General features: G+C 44.3%; 1 protein-coding gene across 4 annotated transcripts in view; it reads left to right on the forward strand.

Moving 5' to 3' along the window:
* The window catches only part of ERN1 (endoplasmic reticulum to nucleus signaling 1), a 79,020-nt gene that overhangs the window by 16,339 nt on the left and 40,268 nt on the right, over positions 1-22,413 (forward strand). For all 4 annotated transcript variants that reach the window (XM_025890136.2, XM_025890137.2, XM_073883284.1 and 1 more), the window contains exon 2: positions 9,926-10,046. In XM_025890136.2, coding sequence (XP_025745921.1) covers positions 9,926-10,046 — 121 coding nt within the window. The remainder of the gene's footprint in view (positions 1-9,925; positions 10,047-22,413) is intronic.

The following is a 22,413-nucleotide window of genomic DNA, read 5'->3' on the forward strand; positions in this document are numbered from 1 at the left end:
TAGAACATAGAAACCTGCGCTGAAATTATGGATATCTGGTGACGTCAGATTTTTTTTTTCCCCACACGAAAAACTCAGTATTTCAGATCTGCGTTTCCTTCCCTTTTTTGTGAGCCTCTTATTCCTGCTAAGTGCAGTAGTCACGGCTTCCTACGTGAGGCTCGTCAGCGTATGTTTGGTCATTAAAACGGTTCTCACTGTTCAAAGGAGTTGTCCTGTGCTCATCAGTAATGTGTGTTTCCTTGGCACTGGCATTAAAACAATTACTCGCTTCATCAAAGGATTTGGCAGTGGCTACTGTATCATCATCATCATCATCAAAGAGCATTTTTTTTAAACCACTGGAACTGGCCTGGATAAATGTGTATTGCAGGAATTTTTTTATGGTGGCCAAGGCTGTGACCTTTAACTTTTTCTGGTGTTATTCCCACCCACTTAGATCTACAGTGGGATCAGGAATTTTTATCCAGAACATTTTTTAAAGACCCCACCCTACATAATTTGTAGTGCCTTTTGGTATATTGGGTGTCTATGTAGAATCCACAAATTACATTTTGGTCTCATCCAAAAGCTCCAGCCCCCATATCAGAGCAGGATGCTTGCTGATCTTCATCTGCCCCAGCAAAATTCAAAGGGGAGCTCCAGGCCTAAAGTAATTTAAGCTTATGGTTGTCAGAGAACCATGATTTAAAGTAGTGAAATTATAGTGTGGTATAGTGAGCAAAGGACCAGACGGAGAGGCGGATGCCTTGGTTCCAGTCCTATGTCTACGGTTAACTGTCTCTGGTGCCTTGGGCAAGTCACTTCACCTCTCTGGGCCTTGACTTCCTCTCTCTTTTTCATCTCTAAAATGGCCTATCCCAGAAGCCGGAAGCAGTCCCCGCTGTTTGATCTGTGTTGTATGGAACCATATGGGCTTCAATGACTATCCGGCTAATCAGAGAGGAGAACGGGGTGTGGTGCACTGGGCCAGTAGGGAAGTAGATAATCCTCAAATGTACTTGAAACAGTGGGGATTCTGTCTAGGGGAGGACAGACTGGCCAGGTATCTATCTCAACTAGAGGTGCGTTTCATAGTGTTTAACTTCTATTATAAAGCTTGGTAACATCTGGCAAGCTTAGGTGGCAGTTAGGTCATAAATACAGTTGTTTGTAGATCATTTTTATTTCACTAGAGCATTTACCCACTTTCTACTTGACCCCAGTTCCCCTCCCTGCAAAAGAAATCTCTAGCCAGTGTAAAGAGTAAAATTGACAGTTTGAAACTAGTTGCAATTATCAGGACTGAAAAATTTGGTATCTAATGGAGTCCCTCTCCCCCCCCCCGCCTTGGAGTTTTCATAGGGGGGCTTCCTCATGATATATTTAACTGCAGATGAGTATGCAAACTCAAGTAGATGAAATCGGGCTTCCTGTGAGGCTGGTAGTCCCCCAATGCGTTGATGGTTGAAGTCAGACCTTTCTTAGTTTAGTTTACCATGCTGCTCCTTTAAGGTAAGTGAGCCTCACAGGGCTCTCAGTTTTTACAGGATCCAAACTGCTGCTATTTCCCTTTAGTGAAGGCAACAAAGTAATAGTGGCAATGCCTGCATTCTGAATCTCAGCCACTGAATGATTGTGAAACCTTGGGTTTTAGTTTTCATGTCCATAAAATGCTTTGGGGGCCTTGGGGCTTTGATAGCACCCGAAACAATAAGAGCTTGTTCCCTCGGCCATGGTGTGCTACAGGGTTTCCCGTAGCACCTTTCATGCCCAAATATATCTCCCCCTCCCATGGTGTCAGTATAAGCTGGCGGCAGAGGGACCATGAAGACCAACAGAACTGCCACCTGCTTGAGCCCAGGCAGTTAGCCTGGGGCCCCAGAACCAGTTTGGGGGAAATATATTCACCTATTGTGAAAGTAACCTATCTTTGGGCTCAGGAATAAGGACTTATGAGGAACCTTTTATGAGAACCATTAGAAGAGTAGCCTAAACTGAAGAATTGTAACTGTCTTGGGTGGTGGTTAATTACACCACACACAAGAATTGCCACAAATGCAGGTTTAACTCTCTTAGTTCCTTGGTTTGGAAACCACACAGGGCTGGCTGTTCAGTTAGGCCTTGCCCTTTTCTGCATCCCAGCCAGACACTTGACTCCCATCCAAAGCAAATGTCATGGTTACCTTTATTGACTTAATATCAGGAAACATAACAGCCTGTAGTCTGGTTAGAAGGAACTATATAGTTGATGGATATTGCTGACCTACCTGCAGCTAAACAAAATATAATAGAGTTAGGGATGATTTTGTAGTAGACTGAGATCACTAAAACAGACACAATTAAACCAGAAAGTCTCTTAATATCACTAATGTCTTAATTCTGTTCTTAATCTTTATCCCAAGTCAGCAGGGATAGTCTGCAGACAGGAGACTAAATACAATGAGTTTTGTGTCACTTTGTACACTTGGCTATATAGAAGCCTCCACGATTGGAATGAGTACTTTATTGTTGGATCAGACATATAAATAGATGGGGGTTGGGGAGCAGAGTATGATTAGAATAAAAATCTTTGTCTCTCTAATCAGACTTTCACATATGATACCTTCACATGTAGGCCTTTAGGATCTGCTAGTTTAGCCCTCCTCTTTCTGATTAATAGGAGGCTTAAATTCATGTGGCTTTTTTTTGGTCAACAAGAGATCTTTATGTAATGGGTGTGCGCTGACATTTACTCGGCACTGATGTCAGTCTTCTGCTGCTTTGGTGAATTCTTGATAGTTTTTTGGCCATCATCCTGCATGGTCTTCTACAATGGGATCAATGGTGTTAGAATAACAGTACTCTATTGGGTACTTTTGTAAAGCAACCAGAATTGCAAATAGCCAGACTTTGTTGAAGTTTATAGTCTGAAGTAGATGATATTGCTGCAAAAAGAATTATAGATACAGATGCCCTTTTCTTGAATATTGTTCAGTGCCTGCCAGGGAACTGTGTCACAGAATACTATTTTAAGGTACTTTGTGCTGAACTGACCTATTACTGCACAGGCTGACATGTGTGCACACGCGTGTGTGCGAGTGAAGCCCTAGAGGGTTGATATCCCATTATGACATGCCAGAAAGTGTCTTACTGATCTCTCTTAAAATCAGCTCATTCATCCTGTAGCTTTCAGCTAATTATGGCCAGCAGAATAATCCAGTCTGTTAGCCATTACCCCTCCCCTCTGCCTTCTTACCCATCAGACACCACCTCCCCTACCACATCCGCACACACACACACGCAGTCTCTCTTCCCTCCTTTGGCATTGTACATCCCCCACAGAGAATGCCCTTCTCACCTCTGAGCATTATTGCTAAGATTAATAATTATAAGCTCTGATTCCTTAGCACATTCTAATCCATTCGAAATCCCTTATTTTGCATTTGGTGACATGCAGCTTTATCTATTCTCAAGATTGCATGTATCCTTAAGTAGTAAGACAAAACACCATGGAAATCTTTCTTATCTAATCCTTTCCTCACTTGGGGACTTGTTTTACATCGTACCCATAAAACTGTAATGTGTATATATTAACCAGCCAAAATGAACTCGTAAGTCACTTTACCTTCACTTTACCTCTGTTGCCAGCGCCCAGTGGATTTGAGCCCTGGCAAGGCAGAGCCACTGCACTGCATAAGGCAGACTGGTTGTTGATGGCAGGTTGTAGGTTCCAGGAATTTAGATACACGCTATCTTGTGTAATAATATTTTATTGGAAGCATGCCAGTATCCTTGCTGGAGTAATACAAGTATTGTACTTTTAGTTTGGAGGAATGGTTTTCTTAGCCTTAAAGAAACTAAAGTTTGGGTTATGCAATATAAGAGTAATCCAATGAACACAGAGGAACAATTAATTAAAAAAAACCCCAACAAAACAAAAAAATAGCCTCTGAACATATCCTGGAAATTGGTGTGGTACTCCTAAAAGAAAAAAAAATCATGTTATTAGCCAGATTATTGTATTCTAATATTATTATGAAGACTGTGGTCTGGTAGAGTGCAAGTAGGAAGTAGAGAAGATTCAGAGAAAAGATTGTAATGATTTTTACTGTTTCTGCTTACCTAAGCTAGTGCTACAGTGTTGCTATATAGATTTAGCTTTTGGAGATGTTCGGTGCGTTTGACTTGATGGATTTGCACCCACCTGAGAAGTATGTGGCTCTCTTGTTCACAGTGGTGGGTCTTCGAGATGTGTGTGTACACCCCTTTTGTGGGGGTGGGTCATCACCAGTGTTGTAAACAGAACCAGCACTACAACACTTATCATGTACGGATGACTTTGGAAAGCAGTATGAGACACACATGTGCATGGCACCGCTTCTTCCCACTGACTGCAAGATGAAAAGTCTGTGCTATTTTTATTAACTTATTCCAACCCTTGTTATTAGGTAGTCAGTGTGTGTGTGTGGACTGTTTCTTGAAATGTGTGTCTGAAACTTAAGCATTGTGTTTCTTTGGAAAATGCAGCATTTCTGAAAACCCTGATGGGGACCAGTGGGTTCTCCTATGTTCCGAGTCTTGGAGGAGCTTGCGGTATGCTTCCTTGCTGTTCTTCCTCGGGGGGCAGAGGGTGAGTAGAAATGAGCAACCACCTCAGTGGTAGACGTGGCCCCTGAAACCAAGCCCTGGGCTTTGCTGGTTGCTTTCCGGGCACTGGTGAGCTGCCTCCTTGCCTAACCAGTCCCAAGTCCTAGTTCAAGAATGGGTGGGTTTGTAATGCATGGTGATTAACATAACAATAAAAATTAAAAAAAAAGAATGGGTGGGTTTTTGGGAAGGGCGGTTTCATTTGTTTTTGTGCTGTTTCATCACATCCCAATCCCTTGTGTCTGATTCTCTTTAAAGACTTTTTTTTTAAGATTTTATTTATTTGAGGGGTGCCTGGGTGGCTCTGTTGTTAAGCATCTGCCTTCGGCTCAGGTCATGATCCCAGGGTCCTGGGATCGAGTCCCACATCAGGCTCCCTGCTCAGGGAGAAGCTTGCTTCTCTCTCTCCCTCTGCTGCTCCCCCACTGCTTGTGCTTGCTCACTGTCTCTCTCTCAAGGAAATAAAAAAAATCTTAAAAAAAAAAAGATTTTATTTATTTGAGAGAGTGCGCATGAGCGGACGGGGGTGGGGGGAGGAGGGGCAGAGGAAGAGGGAGAAGCAGATTCCCTGCTGAGCAGGGAGCCCGATGTGGACTCAATCCCTGGACTCTGGGATCATGACCTGAGTCGAAGGCGGACGCTTAACCAACTGAGCCACCGAGACGCCCCTGGAGACATTTTCTTTCTTTTTTTTTCCCTGGAGACATTTTCTAAACAAAGTTATTTCAGAACTCATTTTAGGAAAGATTTTTTTCCTACCTGAAATATAAGGGGTTGAGTTAATTAATGCAAGAACAACTAACAAGTAGCTGAGTTTAGAATATTAGAATGAAATTCTAATTTTAATCATCTCTATATAAGTTTTGGTAGTTGCTTCCACATCTTGGTAAGTAAAGGCAAAGTGAGTGGTGCGCTTTATGAAATGGTGTAGATGCTGGGCTTTGCTTTACCATCAGAACCTTGAACATGAGGATGCAGTACCAGTACTGCCTTTGTTTTCATGGGAGGAAGGCTCTTGTTGGAGTCCTGGCTGAGCAGGGCTGCAGTGAGGGCCGTTCTACCACCACTGAATGAACCTACATGAAATAAGTTGGTGGTACTAGCAGCCCTTTGCCCAGCATCATCTGCCCTGAATTGCCAGGCTTCATACATAGTTCTCCGGCTGGGTGTTTGCAGCACTGTTACCTCCTGGGAGAGAGCGTGTGTGGTCAGGCTTCCATGAGGACCAGCTGGTTGATGGATGTTTAGTGTTAGGTTAGACTAGGTTACCGGCCACTAGCATTCTCCCCCTCCACAGTGTCATTGTGATAACTTCTTAGGAGTCGCCATCAGGGCACCTGGGTGGCTCAGTCAGTTAAGTGTCTGCCTTCTGGCCCGAATCATGATCCCAGGATCCTGGGATCGAGTCCCATATCAGGCTCTCTGCTCTGCAGAGACAGAGATTTTGCTTCTCCCTCTGCCCCTCACTGGGCTCATGCTCTCTCTCTCTCAAATAAATAAAAATCTTTAAAAAATTAAAAAAAAAAATCTCCATCAAAGCCGCCAGGAGTACATATCCCACTCGCTGGAAAAATGAGTCAGATGCCAGGTAGTCAACCTGAAGCAGATCTACAGAATCAGCATTTCATTTCCATTTTCAGGATCTCCAGAAATGAGCGTGTGTGATGGTAGGGCTTCCGGCCATTTCATCCATCGTAGAGAGAAGGGAGCCCCGGCCACTAAAATGGCTGGGTGAGGTAACGTGCAAGGTCATTATTGTGAAGCAGCATTTTTAGATGTTCAGGTACAAATGGTTCTCAGCCATGCTCAGTATCCCAGAAGGCTTCTAGAAGCTTATTTAATTCACCTTAGTAATAGCAACTGTATCTGAAGGCAGGCATTTTCATGCTTTCAAAAATGCTGGCAGAGAAAAGCCAGAAATGTTGTCCTGTTAATTTGCCATGTGAAAGCATAACACTGTTCAGAGTGGTTCCCCGGACATTCTCATTGGGAGCCGTCAGCAGCCTCCAAAGAAGCGAGAAGCCTGTTGTGACAGGGTTTGTGACGTCAGTGTGGACACTGTGATTAACCGTCGGTGCTCTCAGTTGCTAAATTCACCTTCTAGCCAAACCTGGTATTTTTGAGATTTTCAGAAGACTATGTTAGTTATGTGATTAGTGTTTTATTTCGATTCACCAACCAACCATAGACAATTGCTCTTCTGTGGTTTCCAAGATGCTCAGACAAGGCAGGTGGCTTTTGTTTCCACACTAGTAATGAAGCAGCACTGATATGTTTTAGTAAATATTGACCCATTTTAATATTAATACTGTGATAAGATGTATTTGGGGGCATTCAGTTCATTAAAATTATACTCTAGGCTTTAATAACAATGACAAAACTCATCTATTTTTGGATACACACTGTCTTACCGAGGAACCTCTTTGTTTCTAAACTTTTGCTTCTGTGTGGTGGGTATTAATGATCAAAGGGGGTTGAATTGTCTGAGAATCCTAATATGGAAAGTGCTTCATCTGGAACTTAAGGGCTTGCTGAAGCTCCTTTAAATTTGAGCTTCCCTCCTACCTGCTAACTTGTCCATCTCCATTGTATTTTATGAAAAATTCATTGCTGATTACACGATATTTTAGAAAATTTAGAAAATACAGGAGGAAAAAAAAACCTGTTGCTATGATTTTGCAGTATTTCCTTCATCTTTTTTCTATATATATATATTTACTTATTATTTTTTAATAGGGGTGTTTGTGTTTCTTTTGGGACAGTTTTGGGTTGTGAGGGACAGAAATCTAGTTCCAAGAAACATAAGCAAAGGGGCAATTTCTTGTAAGGCTTTCTGAGCCCAAGGACGGGAAGTTGGCCTGAGGAAGAGTAGAAGCCAGGGCACACGCTCTCCCTCTGTCAGCTGTGTTTCTTCTCACGCGTCTTTCTCCATTTCAGTCTTTGTCTCTCCCCCATCCAGCAAACATTCACGGAAATCTCCCAAGTTTAATTGCTTACCAGTTCAGTGACCCAGAGAGTTCAAAGCAATTCTTGTGTCATCCTAAGACCTATTGTACAAAATGCCTGTTCCTTGGGGAGCCATTTGACAGGTGGAGGGGGGTTCAGCAGGCCTTTCCACCTCTTGGTCCCCAGGTGTGCATACTCTTCCCTTTTTATTTATTCAGTCTTTAGACAGCCCCCACCTGACGTGGTCCCACTGTCCCCCATCAGCTGCAGAGCCATTTGACCTTCTCAGTGGGAGATAGCCCTCAGGCTCACTGAGCTACAGCCCTCAGTGGTCTTGTCCTTGGGCCACTGTTCTGCGGGCCCATGTGCTCTACGCAGTGAGTGTTTCTCTGGTTCAGGTGTGAGCAGGTTCAGATGAAGCATGTCACCATCTATACCCTATAGGCTAAGAGAATTTCATCCCCAAAACACTGGGTATGCAGGACCTCTGGATTCCCTGCTAGGGCAGGCACCACCCTTGAGGCTTCTGTTTTCCCAGCCAGGTAAAAAGCAGACTCTTCTTCCTCAGACTTGAGGCTTTACACTGAGAATAGACTCAGCAGGCAGTGAGGAAGCTTGCTTTTGGTTCTCCCATTCCAGGTGAGCGGGCCCTGGCTCTGGGCAAAGGAAAGGGTGCAACCTCCTCGCCTCTAGGCCAGGAGCAGGCGAGGGAGGAGAGAGTGAGGTTCTAGCAGCTGCTTTGTCCCCTCTGCCAGTGGGTCTCCACAGTGGAGGAGGAATACAGGGACCAGGTGTTTGTCCTGCTATCTCGGGCTGCTTTGAAGGGAGCCATTGCGTTTTCCTTCTTAAGGGATTAACTAGATGCCATCCTGGTTCTTACCAAGAGTGGGCAGCTATTTTGGGGTCAGGCTGCCATGCACAAGTAACCCCCCAGTCTTGTTTAGTGCTAAAAGCCAGCATATTCCTGTATTTTAAAAATTTTGTGCCAAAATCCAAACTCTCACAGTATAAGCAAGTTGTGTTGGCCTGTTTTTAATTTAAGACCCACAGGAACCAGATAATTTGTGGGACTATATGGTGACAAGGAGAAAATCTTACTACAAGGTGGCATTGCTGAATGGGCCCAGACTCAAAGGGGAAACCTTACCAGCTGTCACCTGCACATGTGTGCCTTGCACGGGTGTACATGCATGTGCGCACACAGCTGCTTCCATGGAAACCACGTGGGTGAGGGTACAGTTCTTAGCAAAGCTGGAGGATAAGCAAACCAAAAAAATCTGCCCAGTAGAATCATCATCACAGTGTACATTGAATTTTGGATTCGATATTTTTCACGTGAAGACCGGTAGAAGCATTTTTGTACCTTGCTGTAAATTTTCCGAAGTGCTATTTTTAATGATTACATAATATTCCACTGAATGTATGTGTCATAATTTATTTCAGTCTTTAAGATATTGGAAATTCAGATCTTTCCAGTTTTTGTGTTTGTAAATGGGATACAATGAGCATCATTGTGCACACGACTTTTTCCATATCTGGAACTGTTTAGGATATAGAAGTGGAATTATAGGATCAAAAATCTGAGCACTTTTATGCTTTCTAGAAAGAGTGCACCAACTTATAATTTTCATTGCCACCAACAATGGATGAGAAAATAAATTTCACCACCTTTGGCTATTTTCTGTAAAGAGAGTGCATGTTTTAACTCATTAAGCATAAAAGATACATTTTTATTTCAATTATATTTTGATGATAATGAAGAACAATTTGGGTTATGTTTTTCATATATTTTATAACCTGTCTTTTTTGAAATCTTGGTGTTTTATTATTATATAAATTTTTTATATAATGAGAGCTGTTTTTTCCTATTTTGCTTTAAATGCTTTCCCCTAATTCTTTGCCTTTTTAAAATTCTGTAAGTGCACGTGGGTATATGCGGGTGTGTTGGCATTCTTCTTTACCATGGAGCCTTGCAAGATGACCAGGTTTTAGAAAGTGAAGTGTAACCAAGAGAAGGAAGTCCATTAGAAAGCTGAGCATACTTTCTTCCTGTTTCAGTGGAGGCTACCCATGGATTATTTCAGAATCCCCATCTTTGTCATATCAGGTTATAAGCCTTTCTGTCTGCAGGAAGGATTGCTTCTTAGATAGTATAAAGAGACGTGGGTCTAGTCCTGACTCGGCTGTTGTCTAGACATGGGCCCTTGGACGTAGGCTCTGTAACCTCGACGTCTTTGTCTGTGAGGTAGTGGATTTTAGAAGGATAACTTTTAGCATGTCCTGGGGGTGGGGGTGGGGTCTGTGTGTGGTTGTACATGCCCAAGATGAAGAATCCTATTGAACATGAAGATTCTTCTACATCTCATTGCAGATTTTTGGAAGTCCCAGCACAGTGACACTTCCTGAAACCTTGTTGTTTGTGTCAACTCTGGATGGAAGTTTGCATGCTGTTAGCAAGAGGACAGGCTCGATCAAATGGACTTTAAAAGAAGGTAATTTGGATTTGGTCCTTGGGTGACAAGGGCATTTGCTCAGCTGCTTCCGAGAAAGCATATGCCAGAAAAAGAGAAAAACAGTTACACATTTTTAATAAAATAAAAAAGGATAGTGGAGTCAAGGAGAGGAGAGAGAATTACACTCAGAGGCGCGTTTACAGCTTGAAGGGATCGTTCACCAGATACATCAACCGAAGAGGCAAGCTTTATCTTTTTTTTTTTTTTCTTTCCAGATTTCATGTTTAAGTGGCTCTAGGCTTTTCTATTAATAGTTCTGGCTGGTAGGTCTTTCACAAAGACATACTCCATTAAATTTTTTTAAGTTCTACCTAATGATTAGAATCTTATAATAATTATAAGAACTATCTTCTGTAACCTCAAATTACTCATTTGTTTTTATAGAGGCTGAAATACTTGAGGGCTATAAAATTTGATATTCATCCAAGTTAGCCACTTTATTGGGTCTTTACATTGAAGGAAGTGAAAGACTGAGCTTGTTTTCTCATTTAATCTGCCATACCTCCTTTTTTATGATCAGGTCTTCCTGGTGATAGTTAGCAGAGTGGAGTCCGACAGCTAGGAAATTGTATTTGATTTCCAAAGTAATCTTCGTGGATAAAGCCATGCAAATCCAAGGATTTGGGGCTTTCAGAGTCTCTGTTATTCTGTCCAGTAATAATTCTGATTTGGCTTTAGATAGGGTGTGACCAACATGTTCTCTTTCGTCACTGATCTGTGACTCATTATTTTCATGAGCACAGCAAATGTTTTTCCTTTGATAATAAAATGTTCCAAAACACTGTTTTAGATGGAAAAATATTGGCATATGTCAGAAGGGCACACATCATTTTATTAGTTTGACAGCAAACCTAGTTACCAACCAGAGATAATGGCAGCTGGGGTACCACAGACCACCTGCCTCACCTGTCTGGGTCCTGCTTGGATCAGCAAGAACCATAGGCAGCTGACAGGACCAGCTCTCTCGGGAGTGAGTGGCCACAAGAACACTATAGAACCGGCATTTGGCATTGCATTACAAGCTCCCAGAATGTTATCCGTACTGTCTCTCCTTCATATTTCAGCCTTTTAACATTTTTTATTTAAAAATTTTTTAAAAAATATATTCATTTGAGAGAGAGAGCATGCGCGAGAGCACAAGCAGTGGGGAGGGTCAGAGGAAGAGAGAGAAGCAGACTCCCTGCTGAGCAGGGAGCCCAACATGGGGCTTGATCCCAGGACCCCAGGATCATGACCTGAGCCTAAACCTTAAGTGCTTAACCGACTAAGGCACCCAGGCAACCCGCCTTTTAGCGTTTTTAAAACAAAAGCACAGTTCTTTAAATTTTCACAATTTCTGATTTTGTCCAAAGGTGAAATCATCAAATCCTCAACACAAGGACTGAGATAAACATTTTTACTGTTCAATGTTAGGGCTGGGCCCTCAGTCTCAGCATTCCCAGGCAGGGCATTTTTGGCCCAAGCTACTTCATTCTTCTGCTTTGTTTTTCCCTGCATGTATTGTTTTAAATTGATCTTGTCGAAGTCTTAATTTCTACAGGTAGCCTTGACTGTATCTGGCAAAACTGTGTCTCACCTCGTTTGTTACTTAGTCAAACATAAAAATCTGTCTCTTCTCGCCCATACTTTATTTTTTATTTTTTTTAAGATTTTATTTATTTATTTGACAGAGAGCACAAGCGGGGGAGCAGCAGGGAGCCCGATGTGGGGCTCGATCCCAGGACTCCCAGGATCATAACCTGAGCCGAAGGCAGCCGCTTAACCGACTGAGCCACCCGGGCGCCCCTCTTCTCTCCCATACTTTAGAACTTAAAGAATTGTTCTCTCTTTTACTTAATTAACGTGTGTTTAGAGAATCTGGTCTGTGAAGGATACTTTATAGGGCACAGAGAAGAAAAAGCCCATCCTTGCCCTCAAGGAGCCTGCAGCCTGATAGGGGGAAATGACAAGTACCACAACTTGAACACGGAGCCAGGGTTTGTAAGGGAGGTGGTAGGGGCTACAAGGCCTGCAAAAGGAGCGAGGGAGGCAGCAGGTCTGGGGTGTGGGGACAGGTCCTGTTAAGGAGGAGCTTAAGGATAGAGGTGGTGGGAGAGAAGCTGGAGGGGATGTTGAGCCCTATGGGTAGCATCAAGGCTTTTGTATTTGAGTGAACAGGAAGCTGGGACCATTAATGTGACTGAGCAGATGAGTGACTCAACAGGTTTAAACCTTTAATCCTGCAGCAGAGTGTGGGAGTGTGGGCTGGCGACAGGGAGGCCAGGGCTGTAGGGCAGACCTGAAAAGGGGGGCAGGGGGAAGGGAAGAGGAAGAGGTGGGACAGAAATATAATCAGTAGAATCCAGCAACAGATTAGGGAGGCAGAGCAGGGAGATGTTAAAAGACACTTAGAGGGAGAACTTGAGAAATCTCAGTAAGGTCTAGTAATTTCAAGTAATACTTAATATGTTCTAAGTCTCATTGTTTTTCTGAGAATGGACTGGCTTTTTTAGTTCAATTCAGTCCTGGATACCAGTAGCTGTATAAAATATATAATATATATTTCCACACATCTGTGTACTGTGTCTATTACAGTATATATGTATGTATTTCTACACAAAGATTAAAAGTGGTAATGTATAGAGACCCTGAATTTTTAATTTGGTTTTAATCTTGCAGTTGTGACTAAAGATTTCAGAATTGGTATTTCTAAGCCATTAATCTGTAAATCCCCTATAAACGTAACCCCATGCTGTTCTAGGCCCTGAGGATATGGCAAGTGAACAAAACAGACAAAATCCTGCCCTCCTAGAGCTTTCATTCTAGTGGAAAACAGACAAGGAAATAAATTATGTGGTGGTGATAAGAGCGGATTTTATTGAAGAAAAATAAAGCAGGGAAGTGGAATTAGGGAGCACCAGGTGTTGGGGTGGGGAGCTGCAGTTTTAAGCAGGGATGGCCCCACTGAGAAGGCATCATTTGAGCAAGAACTCAAGGTGGCAGGGGAGTCTTTAGGCAGAACATAGGGGTGAGGTGGGAGAGTCCTTGGTATGGTGGAGGAAGCACCTTGGCGTGGCTGGAGGGGAGTCAGGAGCAAAGGAGAGGAAGAGTAGTGGGAGATGAGCTCAGAGCACCAGTCACGCAAAGACACAGTGCTGTCTTCACATACTGTTTATTATAAAAATGCCCCCGCTACTGTCCTGGAATGAAATGTATAAGACAGTAACCTACACACACAACTTCAAAAAGAAATGTATGTATTACCCAGCTAGTAATCTAACACTGGGATAATAGAAAAGTAATTTTTACTCACATATATGTGATTTAACACGTAAATGCTCTCACATGGTGACACTCCACTTCTGAGTGAATGTGGTGCCTGCTAATGCAGACTGATCAAAACACCAGGATACTTACAGTGACTGGATTTCCAAGATGGTGGACTGTTCTTGGTAATGCTCCAAACCAAAGCAGTGTGACCGTAACCTAATTTATACAGTAGTTACATTCTGAGAAGATTAGTTGTATAAAATTATGCAAAAAGTGCTTTTGTGCTTTTATACAAGTGAGGTTATAGGCTCAGGGAGTTATTAAGGGTTTTTGGTCTATGGGAGAGCCTGACAGACATCAGGGCAGTGTATAGATTTGGGATGATCCTTGGCTCTGCAGTGCTATCTGCCCCATCCCCCCCACCCCCAGTCCCTGCAACCACTAAGAAATGCCCTCACAGATTTCCTGAGTACCAGCAAGCTGTGCCCTCCTGATAGAGCTCTAGGGCCTGGTGGCTGGTATGAGGATGTTGGCCTTTTTGAAGCCACCATTGGAGATAGCTGAGCAGAGGAGTGACATGTCCTGGTACTACAGACTGATGTTTGTGCCCCTCCAAAATTTACATGGTGAAGCCTTACCCCACCATGTGATAGTATTTGGAGGTGGAGCTTGGGGGATTTAGCTTAGATGAGGTCACGAGGTCGGGGCCCCCCATGATGGGATTAGTGACCTTATGAGAAAAGGAAAAGCCCAGAGCTCTTTCTCTCTCCCACCGTATGAGAACACGGCGAGAAGGCTGCCATAAGCAAGCCAGGAACAGGACTCTCACCAGAACCCAACCATGCTGACACCTTGAACTTGGACTTAACAGCCTCCAGGACTGTGAGAAATAAATGTCTGTTGTTGAAGCCACGACGGCTGTGGTATGTTGTTGTGGCAGCCCACGCTGACTAAGACACCTGGCTTCCACTTCACAGGGTCAGCAGGTGCTGTTGAGACTGAACTGATGAGGCCAGGAGGAAGCTGGACCAGGTGGGGGCTACTGCACCAGTCCAGGCAAGGGAGGCCACGGTTTTGGGCCTGAGTGGCAGTGGGGAATCAGAGTCAAATGGAAGAAACTTGCTAATGCAAACAGAGCCCTGTAACTCCTCAGTCTGGGGTTATGCAGAATATATACCTGTTATTCCATTTCATAGTTTCCTGACTGTTTACTCGTTTCAGGGGCCAACAAACTGGGAGAGTTCTGGTCTTTTCTTTCCACAGATTGGTTTTGGCAGGTGCTTTTGTTCTTCGCCCAAACACGTGTTGCTGTTCCCAGAACAGAAGAAATGGAGACTTCTTACACCACAGCAGCAAACTGCACCTAGTGCAGAAAACGGAGTTTTGTTTTCAGAAGCTAATTTGAGTTGTGACATACCAAGTGAGGTGTGATCTTTCTAGGCTGTGATTTTGTGATTGTAGCAACACCAGAAACTGTCTGTCTTTGTCTGAAATTTCACCAGTGAAGACAGTTGAGTGTGTTTCCTTTCTGCACTTTCAGCCCAAATGCAAACAGAAAACATTGCTGCCCTGTTTGGTGTTAGATTGGTTTTCTAAAGCTTGCTTTGGCTTGGTGAGGGCAAAAGGATTTTCTTTGGTGTCTCCAGGGCTGGCTTAAGGCTTCTTGCGTTCACCTTGAAATACTGGTTATTAAAATTCACTAGATAACTAGGATTATTTGAAAGACTAAACTAGACAGAATAGAATAAAAGAAAAACTAGAGTTATAGAGGAAGATTTTCTTCAGATTTCACGTGCATTTGCCTTTCTTACCATGTGCCTCTTCTCATGGTTCCTGCTGGTGCTGACAGCCACGGCCCACCCAGTCTGGAAAGCAGAGTGATGCTTTGCTGCTTGGTCACTGAGTTCTGTCATGTAGACTGAAGTAGTGTCTCTCAAATCTGACTCCTTCTCCCTGCCCTCCTTGCTAGTGCTGTAGCCAGGCTCTCCACATCCCTTTCCTAGATCAGTATAGCAGCATCCTGGCTGTCCTTCAGCCGTCACGCTGCTGTCAGACATGCCCCCTAATGAGACCACGGACCATGCTGCACCCCTGCTGAGATGGCTTTGGTGCCATCTAAAGCAGTGCTCCAGGTGTGGTCTGCCCACCGGTCTGCCAGAAGCACAGGAGGGATCCTAAGCGTCATCCATGATGGGTTGGAATTTTCAATAGCTGGTCCTTTGCCACAGTTAGAGAAGCACTGGTTTACAGGGTCGAGTTTAAGCTTCTTGGTATACATGCAAGGTCCTTCGCCATCCGGCCCTTATCCACCCCTCTAGGCCTCAGAGACATGGGACCTTTGCTTGTGTTCCCTCCCCACCAGCACCGTGCAGTGTTGGACAGGCTCCTAGTCATCTGTCAAGATCCCCTTCAGAGGCCACCGTTAGGGTGAGCTCCTTCCTCATCTGGATTCTGGGGTACTTTGTGCTTGTGTTGAGAATTTTTGTTTGCATTTGTCTTCCCAATGAATTCTAACTTTTTTAATTTTATTTTTGAGAGAGCGAGAGCACAGGGGTGGGGGAGAGGTAGAGGGAGAGAGACAGTCTTAAGCAGGCCCCCAAGCTTGGCGCAGAGCCTCACACAGGGCTTGATGTCATGACCCTGAGATCATGACCTGAGCTGAAATCAGGAGTCGGACACTTAACTGACTGAGCCTCCCAGGTGCCCCCTAAATTCTAACTTCTTGAGGCTGGGCTCTATAGACGACCATGGATGCTCCGTAAATGTCTCAGCCACCTAACGCTGACTCGGGTCCCAGATCCCTTCCCACTAAGATGTCTTTTGGAATCCCTGAGAAACAGATGAGACTGCACTCTGCCCCCTTGGGATGTGTTATCTGTCACTTGGACCATTGTCACAGCAGGTTCCAGTTCCGGTTCCTGATCTTGAGTTGCATGTGGCTTTCTGTGATTTTTTGCGGTTGGTTTTCTCTCCTGTCCCTAAGCAGCATGCATGTTCCTCTGAAAGAGTCTGAGATCTGCCTTCAGAGGTGTGACAGAAACAGAAGAAAGGAATTGTAAGGAAGGACAGCATTCTGTTAATAGTTCTAATCTGTCTTCTCTCTTTGGAATTTTCTGAGTTTAAGATATGCATTACTGCCTTTGTACCTCCTTGCTTAAGCACAAAAAAAGTGTTTATTGCCCTCCATTGTTTTGGAGGACTGAAAATCAAGTCGTGAGAGGGGGATAAGAGAGAGGCCTGTTTCTACTTTGGAGTATTGCCAGGTTTGATGGCACTCCCACCGCTCACGAATGAATTCTGTGAAGTTCTGACATCTTGAGAGGCGTTTGGGCGCAGGCCGTAGCATTGAGTTGTCTTCTCTTCTCCTTCCGTTCTTTCACTGTTGATTGTAGTGATCAGTGTGCACTTTTACGTCTGAGTTACTTCTGTCAGGGGGAAGGTGAGTAAGAACATGGTAGAATCTGACTGCCTTTAGAAAGGGAGGTTTTTCAGATTACTTTGGTCCCTCCACATGATTGTCTTTGTCAAACATGACATTTGGTGACTTTTAGGGGTTCACCTGCAAGAAACCTTGTTATGTCCTCTTGCAGTTCTGGTGAGATTTGGAATTTGAGGATCAGCTTTTGATTAGATGCTTTAAAATGCTCTCCCCTGGGGCCCCTGGGTGGATCAGTCGGTTAAGCGTTTACCCTCAGCTCAGGTTATGATCCTGGAGTCCTGGGATCGAGCCCCACATTGGGCTCCCTGTTCAGAGGGGAGTCCGCTTCTGCCTCTCCCTCTGCTCCTACCCCCACTTGTACACGCATGCTCTCTCTCAAATAAATAAAATCTTGAAAAAAATAAAATGCTCTCCCTATGAAAGCTGAACTTTGAAGAACATTTGAGATTTGCTCTCTTACACATTGGACCTTACAACTTTAATGGGAACTTAAGGTTTAATGTTTTTTTTTTAAGATTTTATTTATTTATTTGACAGCGAGAGAGAGAGAGAGAGAGAGAGAGAGAGAGAGAGAGAGAGAGAGAGAGAGAGAGTGAGAGCAGGAACACAAGCAGGGGGGAGTGGGAGAGGGAGAAGCAGGTTTCCCTCTGAGCAGGGAGCCCGATGTGGGACTCGATCCCAGGACCCTGGGATCATGACATAAGCCGAAGGCAGACGCTTAACCACTGAGCCACCCAGGCGCCCTGGGAACCTAAGGTTTAGATTACAGAAGTACCTTTCCTTTGAGGGAGGAAATGAGCTGCCACTGGGGAGAAATATTCCCTAATTGGTTCACTTGAGTGCATTGAACATATTTGGGAAACTTACCTTTTGACTTAGTGAGGGTGAATGACCTTGTTTCTACTAATAATTTTTATAAGAAAATAGTATTAGAACCTTAAGCATTTTCTTGAGGAGATGCCAGTGGGTTTATTGCATTCAGACCAGCCAATCTAGCTTCACTATCTGCTAGGATTAAATCTCCACGTCCTCTTTAGGTCCTTTTTCCACTGCATTTTTCTGATCAGGAGGCTTTATTGCTACATTTCCCCCTTTTGTTTGGTTCCTGACCAGCCCTCCTGCCGCCCTTCCTGCCATCCTTCCTCCTGCCCCCACACTGGCACAGGCCATCGGACTGGGGTTACTGGGCCGCCTTCCTCACTGTCTTTTGTGCCTCCTTCCCTTTCTCGTTCACTTTGTGCCCTGATGCCTGCCTAACCTTCCTTCTCACTGGCCGCGGATCACGTCCCTCTTTTGCTCAGAAGCCTCCAGTCAGCCCCTGGTTAGTGCCCACCATGTACCACATCACAGAGTTTCAACAACTTTCTGCTCCACGGCCTCTCTGCCTCCTGTCCAGCCTTACTTGCATTGTTCCTCAGAAGGAACACTTGGCACTTGCCAAGCCTGTGTCCTCATTCCCACGAGTGGGGTGATGGTTCTTCACTCATGCTGTCTGGTCATCCCCGCCCTCTGAGTCATCCTTCTTTATGAAATCTGTCTTCCCCGAGTATACTAGCCCTCAGTGGCTTCCCTCACCTGGGAAATCCTGGGGTATGTACCACAGGTTTCGGCAGTTGATCATTCACTCTTCATGTATATCAGCTTTATAAACTCCTTTCTTTATCCCACACAGCATGGAGCAGAGAACCAAGCTGATGGCAGATTCCCGACATTTGCTTTTGAGATGTATGTGGTAAATCTCAACAGATAATTACTAGTAGTTGGGTTGTCATACTCTTTCTCAGAGAGGAAGGGAGGGAGGAAAGGCCAAGGAAGGCTCTTGAATGTTTGGTATATGAGGAGGCTTCATTTCTGGGTTTTTTGGTCCATAAATACCTTTCAGAAGGGCCAACCCAGAAGAGTTCATATCATTGCTAGAAATATACTTAGAAGGGGCTGGCTTGGAGAATTTCAAATGTTCTGTGACATCTTAGTTGTACCCAGAGAAGTCGTCTAGTCCGAGAGGAAGATGGTTTTATTTTTATTTATTTATGTATTTATTTATTTAAAGATTTTATTTATGTGAAAGACTGAGAGAGAGCACAAGCAGGGGGTGCGGCAGATGGAGAGGGAGAAGCGGGCTGCCTGCTGAGCAGGGAGCCTCACGTGGGGCTTGATCCCAGGACCCCGAGATCAGGACCTGAGCCAAAGTGAGACACTTAACCATCTGAGCCACCCAGGCGCCCCAGGAAGCTGGTGTTAAATGCCAGGTGGTAGGGGTCAGCTAGGTGGTCGTGCTTTGGAAAGAAGAATGAGGTGAGGCAGAGTGGAAAAACCTGTGCTCATCTAGATCCCGCCAGAGAAGCAGTGTGTTCCAGAAATATCAGTGCTCATCTGAGAAAGAGAAAAGAATGATCTTGTAACGCTCCTTAAGCTCCAGTCAAATGGGCAACCTGTTCTTGTGGCTTCTGTAATCAAAGGAATCTATTCCTTCCTCCATGGAAGAAAGTCTGCCCAGAGCTACCTCCAGGGAGAGGCCATCAGACCTAAGGTCTGTTTTGAAACACTTATTTAAATTTTGGTTGACTTCATCAGGGACATTTTTTGGTTTTGCTGACTTATCACCCCCATGTTTTCCCACACCCTCACCAATTCTGCTAGGCATGTGTTAAGGAAGCCTGCCATGGTGCTGACAAGGTCCTTGCTCTTTGAGCCGGTTTCCCTGCAGTGCCTTCAAACCCTTCAGGCTTCACTTCAGAAAGGGAAGGTTTAGGCCATGGCTGGCTCAGTCAGTAGAGATCTCAGGATCGTGAGTTTGAATTCCATGTTGAGTATAGGCATTACTTTTTTTTTTTTTTAAAGTGAAGGTTTATATTGCAGGTGAATGCAGGAAAAAACAGGCTTTTCTTCTGTACATATCGGAAAGGCTTTTCTTAAATGGCTTCTTTTTTTAAGTTCCTCTCTTTTTAAAAATTTTTTCATTTTATAAAAACTTCAACACACACAAAAGTGTGGAATAGTATCATGAGACCCTCATGCACCCAACGCCCAGCTTCAGTGGTGATAAGCACATGGCAGTCCCCCTTCCTCAACTCCTTTATTTTATAGCAAGAGTCAGATCATTTTTTCCCCATACATTTAAGTTATTTTTAAATGTGAGTGAACATGGGGCCCCTGGGTGGCTCAGTCAGTTAAGCATCTGCCTTTGGCTCAGGTCATGATCCCAGGATCCTGGGATCGATCCCCATGCTGGGCTCTGCATCGGGCTCCTTGCTCAGCAGGAAGCCTGCTTCTCCCTCTCCCCCTGCTTGTGCTCTCTCTGTGTCAAATAAGATCCTAAATGTGTGAACAAACTGAAGTGGTGTGGGCCAGCTCTCTTTGGCTTTTATTGTATAGGTTTCTGTGTGGAAAAGTCCTTTTCCTTAGAAAAAACTTATTGGAATGACTATATCCCGCATACAGTATTGACTATCTTAAATTCCTGACTTCCTTTCATTCTGCAGACAGCATTGTCTACTAAGTACGAGGGGAGCAGAGGCCCCCTGGGCAGCTACCCCGGACGTCACTCTCTGATTACTCATTAAACTGTACTTAAGCTTGGGCGCCTGGGTGGCTCAGTTGGTTAGGCGACTGCCTTCTGCTCAGGTCATGATCCTGGAGTCCCAGGATTGAGTCCCGCATCCATCTCCCTGCTCCGCAGGGAGTCTGCTTCTCCCTCTGACCCTCCCCCCTCTCATGTGCTTGCTCTCTCTCTCTCATTCTCGCTCTCTCAAATAAATAAAGAAAAAAATCTTTAAAAAAAAAAAAAACTGTACTTAAGCTTTATGCACTTTTCCATGTATATTTCACAGTGTACAACATAGATGGTCTCTGTCCTTCAACCTGCTTCAAATTCAATCCAGCCTCCAGATATTTGAGACCCAGAAGGGCCACTTGCCCCTGGGGGAGCATGATCAGTGCCTCCTAAGAACATACCAAGCGCAGTGGACGGTCATTTTCTGATTTCCTGTAGCACAGAGACCAACACGAAAGCATGGGGGTGTTCAGGGAAGAGACGTGATTGAAAGAGAATCCTGGGGAAGAGTTGGGCCCAGGTTTTGCAGAACCTTGAATGCCTAGGCCTCTGGTTCCCAAACTGTGCTGAGGGGCCCCGGGTGCCACAGTAAATTCACAAAGGCACTGCATCTTGTTTTAAATTTTTGAGAGAAGCGTAGCAGTACGCAACAAGTGGCAAACACCATGCTCGAGGTAGTTTCTGGTTTCAGCATTAGGTTGTGCTCTTTTCCTTTCAACAGTATATCTTTGCAAAGCTGAATTTTTGGTGGTTGCTGTAATAAAATTCAAATACCGTGTGATAATCAATGTGGAATGGTAACGAGGGTGGCAGTGTCTAATCGGATTGTAAGTTCTGGAATATGTGTGGCACCCAGCAGGCACACATCCCATTAGTAAGTAAGTATGGTTAAGAATGAAATAAATGGTTTTCTTTCCGTTTATGTGTTTTCCTTTTTTTCATGTGGCTTCTAAGTTGCTAGTCCCTAAATACTTAGGTCGTATAGAACTAACTGTTTAATAAATGGAACTGTTAAGTATTTCTTTTGGCCTAGGGTGCTATGAAGAAATTACTGAGACACAAAGGGTGCTGTGAACCAAGAAAGTTTGGGATCCTCTGACTTGAGCCACAGAGATGGAAGGTATTCAGTAGGCAGGGGGGGAGCCATCGTAGGGTTTTTTGTGGAGGAAAGACGTGAACAGATTTGCCTTTGCCAAGCCCTTGCAGACAGTAGGTAGAATGCCCAACTGAAGGGCAGAGATCCCAGACAGGGAGCTGGTTAGGAGACTGCTGGGCAGACCCAGTGAGAAATGGTGACTGCCTAATTTGGCCATGGTAAAGGAGGACACAGATTTTGAGAAATGTTTACTGGATTGAATCTTACACAACTCAGGATCTAATTGAATGGGAGCGGGTTAGAATTAAGGGGAGAATCAAGGACAACTCTGAGTTTCCGGATTGTACAACGAGGTGGAAGTGAGGCCAGCCAATCTGGGAATGTCGAAGAGGAACAGGTTCTGGGGGGTATGACATCAGGGGTTGAGATACCCTATAAGCAGCTGGAGGTGGGGCTGAATCATGGACTCCACTGGAGAACGTCATAAGCTGCCATGTGGAAACCTAATAGGAAGGATTTGCAAGTGTTTGTTAGATTTGGTCACTAGAACTTGACAGTGGCAGTTCTGGTCTTATTCTGAGGGTAGGGGCTGGAGCGCAGGGAGTTGAGAAGGGCACAGAAGGCGAGAAGGTGAAACAGGGTCCAGAGCAATGGTTTACTAGTTAAAAGCACTAATTCCCTGGCCTTACCGACAGAATCTGCTTCTTGGGGGGAAGGACCTGGTACCCAGCATTTTAAAAAGACACTTACACGTCGTTGGTGGGAACCTAAAATAGCACAACCACTTTGAAGAGCTGTTTGGCAGCTCCTTGTCGAGTCAAATGTAAACAAGCCTGGCTCCACATTCCAGGTATTTTCCCAACAGAAAGGAAAAGCTAGGATCCAACAAAACTTGCACACAGATGTTCATAACTGCTTTAGTCATGTTTTTTTAAAATAATTTTTTATTGTTATGTTAATCACCATACATTACATCATTAGCTTTTGATGTAGTGTTCCATGATTCATT

This window comes from Callorhinus ursinus, unplaced genomic scaffold (genome assembly GCF_003265705.2).
Source record: "Callorhinus ursinus isolate GAN/ISIS: 27379988/994484 unplaced genomic scaffold, GSC_fseal_2.0 scaffold50, whole genome shotgun sequence".
Taxonomy (NCBI): domain Eukaryota; kingdom Metazoa; phylum Chordata; class Mammalia; order Carnivora; family Otariidae; genus Callorhinus; species Callorhinus ursinus.